The sequence below is a fragment of the Capricornis sumatraensis genome, chromosome 20, assembly GCF_032405125.1.
Source record: "Capricornis sumatraensis isolate serow.1 chromosome 20, serow.2, whole genome shotgun sequence".
In the NCBI taxonomy this organism is placed as follows: Eukaryota; Metazoa; Chordata; class Mammalia; order Artiodactyla; family Bovidae; genus Capricornis; species Capricornis sumatraensis.
This window is the reverse complement of record NC_091088.1, coordinates 59,004,573-59,015,093: the sequence shown is the minus strand read 5'-3', so window position 1 is coordinate 59,015,093 and position 10,521 is coordinate 59,004,573. Positions and strand designations below refer to the sequence as shown.

At 48.0% G+C, this 10,521-nt stretch overlaps 1 protein-coding gene and 1 pseudogene across 1 annotated transcript; both read right to left on the bottom strand.

Moving 5' to 3' along the window:
* Positions 1-754: 754 nt before the first annotated feature.
* Positions 755-1,357, bottom strand: PNMA8C (PNMA family member 8C). Its single transcript, XM_068991782.1, is given in 3 exon segments — positions 755-801; positions 804-1,152; positions 1,154-1,357. Coding segments are annotated over 3 exon segments (600 nt in total).
* A 3,190-nt stretch (positions 1,358-4,547) lies between these two features.
* LOC138096844 (actin-related protein 2/3 complex subunit 3 pseudogene) lies at positions 4,548-6,404 on the bottom strand (annotated as a pseudogene).
* Between the last annotated feature and the right edge of the window lie 4,117 nt (positions 6,405-10,521).

Below are 10,521 nucleotides of genomic sequence, written 5' to 3'. Positions count from 1 at the left end.
CATCTGTTCTCATGGTACCCACACCCACTCAGAGGTTCCCAAGTAACTCAAACATTAACCACTCACTAGCAGGGGTGTGAAGAGAAGGTGATGGCATCCCACTCCAGTATTCTTGCCTGGAAAATCCCATGGATGGAGGAGCCTGGTAGGCTGCAGTCCATGGGGTCACTAAGAGTCGGACATGACTGAGCGACTTCACTTTCACTTTTCACTTTCATGCATTGGAGAAGGAAATGGCAACTCACTCCAGTGTTCTTGCCTGAGAACCCCAAGGATGGGGGAGCCTGGTGGGCTGCCATCTATGGGGTCACACAGAGTCGGACACGACTGAAGCGACTTAGCAGCAGCAGCAGCAGCAGGAGGGGTTTGAAGGTAGAACCTTGTGTTGGGTACGCTCAGTTCTATATCCCCAGCTCCTGGAACAGTTCCTGGGGCATGGTAGGTGTGCAATGCACACGAATGAATGGACCAGTGATCCCCACTCAGCTAGATGTTAACCGCACCCGCTAAGATGCCACCCACGAGTTCACTCAGATAAAAATACCCACCTTCACTCACACTAGTCAGATGTTACCCATTCTTACTCAAAAGTTACCCACTCTCTTGAATGATACCCATCCTCACCGCATCATCCACACTACTCACATTCCCCAAATTTACTCAGAGGGTACCCACCTTCCCAAGTTGCTACCCACACCCACTCAGCTGACGCCCAACCTCACTCAGCTGCCCCCAACGCCCACCCCAGGTCACCTCACAGCTCCTTGTCAGATGCGTGGTGCTGTCAACGGTTTTTCTGTGCCTCCCCTTGCCTTTCTTGCCATTTCCAGCCTTGCTTTCCTTCTCTGGGGAGTCCAGAGGTGGCACTTGGATCACCCTGTCGGTGGCCCCAGCCCCCCGCTTCTTCCCTGGCCCCTACACAATGCACTTCCTGGCAGGAAGCTCTTTGGGGCCCATCACTGTTGGACGCAGCTCCTGTCTCAGGACCCCGGACACATCCTTCACTGTCCCGCCCTCGCTCTGCGGGAAGAAGGTCGGTTTGGTCAGGAACTGCTTCTGGGGCATGTAGACCACGCTCCATGTTCTGCTGTTGCCCTTGATTTCCCTGGGGATCACGGTGTAATTGATGCTCTCAGCCAGCCTAAAGGTGGACTGCTCTAGAGCTCTCTTCTTTCACAAAGGCCTTTCCAGCCACTTCAAAGTTTTAGGGTCGGGGTGGGGGACTTATGATCTCTTCAAACTTCTCATGATTTCAGTCTTCTGGGATACCTCGGATCATCAGGGACTTGTAACTGTTCACCTCAAGGGCCTGGTACCCATGCTCCAACAGTGCAATGTCCTTGCCCCCAAACAGCATCTTGCCCAACTCTCCAAGGGGCAAGTATGCCTGCTGGTGCACACCTGAGCTGCCTTGGGAATCAAAAAAATTATCCATGATGCCATGCTCAAAGGTGAAGGGAGAGGCCTCAGAGGGCCCAGTTTGTCCACTTTGGTCAAAGATGCCCTTGGCCCTGCCCACAGGGCTGCAGGTGTCCAGCCTTCTGTAATCTTCCTCCGAGGAGGTGCTTAGGAATTCCTTAGGGACTTCAACAGTGTGAAGCAGGGGGTGGGTGTCTGCCAGCGGTCTGGGGGATCTTGAGTCCTAGGCCAGGCTGCACCGTGGAGGGTCTGAAGATGCTGCTCCCTCGTTCTTGGCGGTGGTCTTCAAAGGTCTGGCAGGCTCTGGCACGATTAGCAGATCTGGGACTGCTGATCATTCCGGGGCTGCTGCCCCTGGGGTGTCGTGGGTGGGTGTCCAGCAGGCAGGAAAGCTCCTTCTTTGCTACTGGCCTAAAGGCTGCCCTCACCTCCCTGTGGCCTGGCCAAGACATGGATGCAGCCGCTCGCAGCACTGACTCCCACAGTGACGTCACCGCCTTCTGCTCCGAGGCCCAGCGGTCTCCATGCCAACCGTTAGAGCATTGCCTCTGCTGGTCACTCTGCCCAGTCGCGTAGAAATCAGAGTCCGAGGGGCTCATTCAGGGATGAGGGGGTCAGCCACCTGCCTTCAGAAGTACACTCTTTTCTCCCTTGAGAAAATGACTGATTCAAGAAATCGTGGGACAGGGAATATACAAGATGATCTCGTAACATTTTGGGGGTCAGAAAGTAAGGAAATACTGAAAAAATGATGAAAACAGGTGGAAGGGCACAGAACCAGCTTGAAGCGCTCCCACAGGGCTCCTATGGGTCAAAGCTGCATGTTTTGAGCATCAAGGTTATAAGTGAGGGCAACAGATCATATCCCCTTGAATAAGACAGGGATCCATAAATCCGTGTGGATATAAATAAATGGATAAATGGAAAGTTTGGTGGAAGAGTGTGGGCTGTTACTTTTTCTTGTACAAAACATGAATCAAGAAGAACACAAATATCTCCTCCCACCTTCCTGGGCCACAGTGGCATGTGAGATCTTCCCAGACTGGGGATTGAACCTATGTTGTGTGCCACGGTAACACAAAGTCTTAACCACTGGGCCACCAGGAAGTCCAGGAGCAAGTGTGTTCAACTAAAAAGATCCTGCATGTCACAGTGAAGATCTCCCATTTGCAACGAAGATCCTGCCAGCCCCAAATAAGACTCAATGCAGCCAAATAAATAAATAATTTTTTAAAAAAGAAGAATTCTAAGAGTTCTCAACACAAGGAGAGAAATTTTTTTTTCTTGTTCTTTTCCTTCTTTTCTTTTTATTGAGAAGAGGTGGATATTGGCTGAAATTACTATGGTAATCATTTCACAATACAGTAAGTCAAACCTATATGCTGTACCCCTTAAACTTATTCAGTGTGTGTTAGTCACTTAGTCGTATCTGACTCTTTGCAACCCCATGGACTGTAGTCCGCCAGGCTCCTCTGTCCATGGAATTCTCCAGGTAAGAATACTGGAGTGGGTTGCCATGCCCTCCTCCAGGGGTTCTTCCCGACCAGGGGATCAAACCCAGGTCTCCCAATTGCAGGCAGATTCTTTGCCATCTGAGGGAAAGAATCCCTTGCCACAAGGGAAGTCCAAAACTTTTACAGTGATGTATGTCAATTGTTTTTCAATAAAACTGAGGGAAAAAGAGACTTGTAATAAAGATATTTCTAACAAACTCCTTGCAAAAAACTTTTTTTGCCATGAATTTATGAATCCTTGAGGCACCATTGCATATCCCTGGGTTTACGCACATTCCAACTTGAGAGGGAGGGGACCAAACGGTTTGGTTATTGGATCCACCAAAATTGCCTGAGAAGTCTTCCTGTTCCTGGCTCCAGGCGACGTGTTGGGCATACTTGAGTGAATGAAACAAACTCTGCTTTTAGGAGTTTAATCCAGTGGTTATGACTGGCCAGGCCAGCCTGTTTACAGCCAGGGAGAGAAACACTATAATTATCACGAATATAATATTCTGATACTTGGTGTGGGATGTAGAATACAGAGTATAATAATTGGGACATGTTTTGCTGAGGTTTAAAGAAAAAAACTAAATAAAATATTCTGGGGAGATTTGAGCAATGGATCCTATCTGGACTCACCCAGGAAGGCTTCCTGGAGGAGGTGACACTGGACGGGATCTTGAAGGACACATATAATAACCACAACAACAGTATTGCTTTTAAAAGGTGTCATCACTGTAACTTACATAGGGTATGCTGTGTGCCAGACAACATTCTAAGCCCGGCATCTGTCATTTAATTTTTTTTAACCACTTTTAAAAAAATTCAAATACGTTTATTTACAATGTTGTGTATGGTATAGCCATAAAATGGAATATTATTCAGCCAAAGGAAGGAGTGAAATTGTAATACATGCTTTAACATTGATAAGCCTTGAAGAACCGCAGCTACGGAGCCCCAGCGCCCCTGCTCTGCAACAAGAGGAGCAGCTGCAATGAGAAACCCACACACCACATGGAGAACACTCCCTGCTCGCTGTGCCTAGAGAAAAGTCCTTGCAGCAACGAAGACTCAGCACAGCCAAAAAATAAATAAATAAATGAAAGTATTTTAAAAATAAATAAAAGTCACACATGCTCAACAGTGAAAGTGAAAGGGCTTCTCTGGTGGCTCAGATGATAAAGTATTCGCCTGCAACGCAGAGGACCCAGGTTCGATCCTTGGGTCGGGAAGATCCCCTGGAGAAGGGAATGGCAATCCACTCCACTATTCTTGGAGAATCCCATGGACAGAGGAGCCTGGCGGACTACAGTCCATGGGGTTGCAGAGAGCCGGACATGACTGAGCTACTAACACTTCCACACTTTATTCCTGCTTAAAATGGTTAATTTTATATTACATGAATTGTACCTCAGTTAAAAAAAATTTAAATGACTCTCTCTTTGGCTCAAATGTTTAGAATATTGGTGGTCTATTCACTACGATGGGGAAACTCTAGGGAGAAATGAGCTATGAGGTCAGGAATTCTGTTTGGGGGGGTGGTTCTTAAATTTGATATGCCTAGCAGACATCCAAACAGAGTTAGACATACAAGCCTGGACTGCAGGGAAGAGATGGGGCGGGGATGTAAATTTAGAAGTCATTGGCACATGGGAGGAATTTTAAGCTGAGGAGCAGGGTGAGATCATCTAGGGAGAGAGTGTGGAGAAAGGAGAGAAAATGGTGGATATATCAGGCAGAAGAGGAGAAAATGAGAGAAAGGATTAAGGATCGTGCCAGAAGGGAGAACCCCAAGAGTATATATTTGAAGAACAAAGAAAGGAATAAGAAAAGACTGGAACTGGCCCAAATATCCGTTTATAGGGGCTTCCCTGGTGGCTTAGTCGGTAAAAAAATTCTGTTTGCAATGCAGAAGACCCAGGTTTGATCCCTGGGTTGGGAAGAGCCCCTGGAGACGCACAGGGCAACCCACTCCCATATTCTTGCCTGAAGAATTCCAGGGACAGAGAAGCCTGGCGGGCTACAGTTTTTGGAGTCGCAAGAGTTGACTTAAAGACTAAACCACCATCCCCACCATCCATCTATAGACTGTTTAGCAAATCATGGTACATCCATATAATGGGAGACACACACATGTAAAAGAAAAGCAGGAGAGAGTTCTCTTTGCTGGGGTGGCAAGATTCCCTCTCTAGGAATCAATGTACTAAAATCCTCAAGATGTACTGCTTACATAACAAAGCAAGGTGTGTGTATGTTTAAAGCCAAGGGAAGAGTTACAAAGAGAAAACAATCCATGCCAGAGCAACCTAGCAGATGCGACTGTAATCCAGTAATCAAAGCAAACATCCCCAGGGGTGAAATATACTGAAATCAGGTGCCCTTGCAATGACAGACCAAGGAGGACATGTCCAGGGAATCACTTGCGGGGAATTCCTGCCCAAAATGCATCTGATCACCGGGAGACACCAGACAAACCCACATGCAAAGTCATTACACAAAAGAGGCCTGCCCTCTTCAAGGCGTCAGGGTCACAAACATCCAGGAAAGATGGGAAGGGGCTCCAGGGTGAAGGAGGTGAGAGAGACGACTCTGTGCAACTTCCGGTCTCCCATGACATCCCAGGCTGGGAAAACACAGTTGCTGGAGAGGATATGACTAGGACGATTGATGAGACTGAATATGGACTTTGGATTGGATAAGCGTGTGGTGCTAATGTTGAACTTCCTGAATTTTTAAAAAGTTTTTTTTTTCTTTACCATTGTTAAGTATCAGCTTAATACTGCAGACATTTCAAATCACCAGTCAACAACTCATTCTTCCCCACCCATCCTACCCCAAATTCTTGATAAAGAGCTCTTCAAATAAAGACACACACTCTTCTCTCCTCTGTATAAAACTTTAGGAAATAAAGGCAAAGAACTGCATACATCTTGCTGCAAATGCTGCCCACAGCTGTGGAGACAGTGGTGCCTATATTGTCCACGTCCTGAAAGACTCTTGTTCATGAATTGTCCCTTCACAAAGCAAGTCCACCACTTGCTGGGTTTATCATTCTGAGAGTCAAAAACTTTCTCACAAAGTCTCAGTCCAGCCTCTTGCCTCAGCCGTTGTAAGTAGGCCCTCATCACTTCATCTTCCTGTTTGTCTGCAGGTTTGGTGTAAATGGCATTAAGTGGAAAACCAGGCTCTCTGGGAATGGGAAAATTAGTGATTCCCAGTGTATACATTTCTTTCTCGCCTTGGCTTTTAGAAGTGCACTTTTGGAGTTGCTTCAGACACTCAGAAATGTAGAGTTATGTATATCAAGGTCCTATCGGCTTCATTCTTAATTTCATAGTTTTTGAAGAAGACATTGGCCTTAAAGTAATAGCTTCATTCCCAGTATCTGTCTCTTTTGTCTCTCTTGGGGCAGGTCCTTTGAACTGACTTCTGATGGGCAACAATGAGTTTGGTGTCAGGGTCCATGAAGGAAGAGTAGTAAGCTGGCATCTTGGAAGCGCCCGGATCTCAACCATGACAAAGAGAATCTGGTTAGAGCTCGGTGGTTCTGGTCTGGTCAAGAAAATAGTTTTTAATTTAGGTCTTACTCTCTTTTATTTCATTTATTTTTATTTTTAGTCTTTGCCGGGTGGCATGTGAGCTCTTAGCTCCTGGACCAAGGATCAGACTTGTAGCCCCAGCACTGGGAGTGTGAAATATTTACCACTGGACCACCAGGGAAGTCCTGAATTTCTTGATTTTTGATAACTCCCATGGTTCTGTGAGAAAAAGTCCCTCTTATTTTTAGAGAAGGAACACTGACAGACTGAGGGGTAAAGAAGCATGACGTATGCAGCTTATTCTCAAAAGGTTCTGAAAAAAAAGAGAGAGAGAAAAGGATGGAGGATGCAGTATGTCAGTTTCCTAGGGCTGCCATATCAAAATGCCGCAATCAGGATAGCTTAAAACAATAAAGATACATTCATTCACTTTTCTGAGGCCGAAAGTCTGAAATCAATAAGGCCATGCTTCTGCAGCTTCTAGGGGAAGTCATTCTTGCCTCCTTGCCTCTTCCTAGCTTTTGGTGATTTTTTAATTTACATACTTTTATTTTATTATTTATTTAGGCTGCACTGGGTCTTTGTCAAGGTGCATAGGATTTCTCGAGCTGGGGCACTCCAGGGGTTCTCTAGTTGCAGTGACGCCAGTTCAAATTCTGGATCGGGAAGATCCCCTGGAGGAGAGCATGGCAACCCCCTCCAGGATTCTTGCCTGGAGAACCCCACGGACAGAGGAGCTTGGCGGGCTACAGTCCAAAGAGTCAGACAATGACTGAAGTGACTTAACAAGCATGCTGCTGGCAAGTGGATCTTAGTTCCCCAACCAAGGACTGAACCTGCAGCCCTTGCATTGGAAGGCAGACTCTTTACCATTAGACCACCAGGGAAGTCTGCTTCCGGCGGTTTGCTGACAAGCCTTGGCTTTCTTTGGCTTGCTGCTGCTGCTACTGCTGCTAAGTCGCTTCAGTCGTGTCTGACTCTGTGCGACCCCATGGACTGCAGCCTTCCCGGCTCCTCCACCCATGGGATTCTCCAGGCAAGAGTGCTGGAGTGGGTGCCATGCCTTCTTCGGCTTACAGCCGCACAACTCCCATTTCTCACTCTGTCACGTGTGCCTCAGGCTTGATTCACATGACTGTCTTCTTACAGGACACCAGTCACATGGGATTTGGAGTCCGTTCTACTCCAGCAAAACTTCCACTCAACTGATTCTGTCTGCAACCACTCTTTCCAAATAAGTTCACATTCTGAGCGACTGGGGATTATGACTTCAAGACTTCAATATATCATTTTGAGGGGAGGGACACATCTCCTAACAGGAAGAAAAAGGGAGGGCTGCGGAGAAAGAGAGAGAGGGAATGATGATTTTATACATGGCAGAAAATTACAGGGATGCAGTTCTTAGTCCCGGTTTGCACCTCAACTGTAAGCTTGAAATTATTTCAAAGTAAGAATTTAACCAGCACAGAGTGGAGAGGATTTCAGAGAAGGGGAGGACGGCCAGATAAGGGCAGAAAAGCAGCTGTTTTGTTGACTTTACACAACGGAAGCCCCTGCACTTTGGTAAAAGTCACCCCGTTTGAGAATTGGGGACAAGAATCAGATACAGAGGGTTGGAAGAGTGAGTGACAGGTGTATTTGTCCAAACCCAGGGATGGTGGTTCTTTAAAGGTGTTTAAAACAGGGGAAGGACTTCCCTGGCGGTCCAGTGGTTAAGACACTGCACTTATGCTTCGAGGGGAGCAGGTCTGATTCTTGGTCAGGCAGCTAAGATCTCACATGTCTCCAAGCCTGCCCCCAATTTTTTTTTAAAAGAAAAGGAGAGGTGGTAGCTGGAGGTGGGGGTCAGGAAGGGAGTCTGAAAAAACAAGAAATGATTGATGCAAGAGAGATTGTTAAACAGGTTAGCGTGCGAGGGAACCTTGCAGGACCCCATTGCAGAGAAGGGACTGGCTTTTGGTGGAAGTGTGGCCATTTCCTCCAAGAACAGAAGAGAAAGACAAGTAAATGTTGGCAAAGGCGAATTTCAGGCTGAGAATCTAAAGAAGCAAATTTTAATTTAATTTTATTTTTAAACAAAAATTTATATAGTGCTAACACACCAGACCCTGTCCTAAGCAATTTGCAAATATGACTCATTTTATTTGCAGAAAAAATCCTCAGAGAAAGATATGGTTATAATTTCATCCCCATCTTGCAGATGAGAACACTGAGGCCCAGAGAGGGGAAGTGTCTTCCTCAGGGTCACACAGGTGGTAAGAGGCAAGTTTTCCTGGAGTCGGGCAGTTGAGCTGCAGAATCCGACTCAAACCCTACCCCATAATACCTCTGCCTGTCTCGCCTCTGTTCTTAACAAAGAAAGATCCGCGCTCAGCAGCTGGGAATTTGAGCTCGGTGGGGGCACTTGGAGGTTCAAGGACAGTGGAGAATCACAGCCACAGTCTTGGAGAGGAAAATTTTCTAGAAAAACAGGAGGGTTAGGCGTCTGAGGTTTGTGGTCCCGGGCTTTCTGTGAAATCGAGGAGGCTGGCTGTGGGAGTTCTCCCTGCCTCGTGGCAGGCCATGGCATTTGGACGAGCAGCAGGGTCGGGAGGGGGCCCTTCCCCAGGCCCCAGCCCATCTGCAAATTCTCCATGCGCTCTGGAATCTGGCGCCGTCTGGCCCATTGGTCCGTCCAACCCGCCCACCTGGTGCTGTTGGAGCTGAGCTCTGAACAAGCACGTCCCCAGGCTGAGGGCGAGGGAAAGGCCTGGAAGGGTGTTCACAGGCCAAGGTCCAAAGGAAACAAGTTCCACTCCAGGAGCGGTAGCCCACTGGCTGGGGGTGGGGCGCTGTGGGGATGGAGGGAACGGAGGGAACGCAGGGCCCAGAATTTGGAAGCTTTGCTTTGAACCCACGGGACTGGGTAGGGGTGGGGGTGGGGGGACAGTGGGGACAGGAGCAGGGGTGGGGCTGTGGCAGGTCCCCGCCCACGGTTCTGGCGACTAAAACAGGCCCGGGACTCTGGAGTCAGCCAGATGGGAGTTTGAATGTCAGTGCTGCGAGTTACATCCAAGTTTCTGGATGTAACCTGAGGCTCTGTGGAGGGCCCAGTAATGTCCCCCAACGCCAATTGCTATGCTGATCCTGCAAGCGTGTCACTTCCTGTGGCAAAGGACTTCACAGATGTGACCAAGTTAAGGATCTTGAGATGGAGAGAGGAACCTAGATTATCCAGGTGGATACCCAACAGAATCGAGAAGATTCCTTGTAAAGAAAAGAGCGAGGCAGGAGGGTCAGAGTCAGAGAAGGAGGGAAGCCAAGTTCCAAGTGATGCAAGAAAGGGCCCTGGGCCAAGGAGTGCAGGCGGCCCCTGTACGCTAGAAAAGGCAGGAAAGTGATTGCTGCCCGGAGCTCCATAAGGAACACGGCCCTGCTGACCTGCAGAGACTGCTCACCTCCAGGGCTTAAGACAATGAATGTGTGCTGTTTTAAGCTGCTGAGTTTGTGGTGATTTATTGTTGTGGTGGTGGTGTTGTTCAGTCGCTGCTCGCTGTCTGACTCTTTGCTACCCCGTAGACTATAGGATGCCAGGCTCCTCTGTCCTCTGCTGACTCCTGGAGTTTGCTCAAATTCATGTCCATTGAATTGGTGATGCTGCCTAACCATCTCATTCTCTGCCACCTCCTTCCCTTTCCTCTTGCCTTCAATCTGTCCCATAAATATATATATGTGTGTGTGTGTGTGTGTGTGTCTATGTATATGTGTGTGTTCTATGTGCTAAGGTGCTTCAGTTGTGTCGAACTCTTGGCGACCATATGGACTATAGCCCACCAGGCTCCCCTGTCCATGGGATTCTCCAGGCAAGAATACAGGAGTGGGTAGCCATTCCCTTTTCCAGGGGATCTTCCTGACCCAGGGATCAAACCCAGGCCCCCTGCACTGCAGGTGGGTTCTTTACCGTCTGAGCCACCAGGGAAGCCTTTATATGTTTATTCAGCTGCATTGGGTCTTAGTTGCGACACACAGGATCTCTGTTGCAGGGTTTTTAGTTGGGACCCCTGGTCCCCCTGCATTGGGAGCATGGA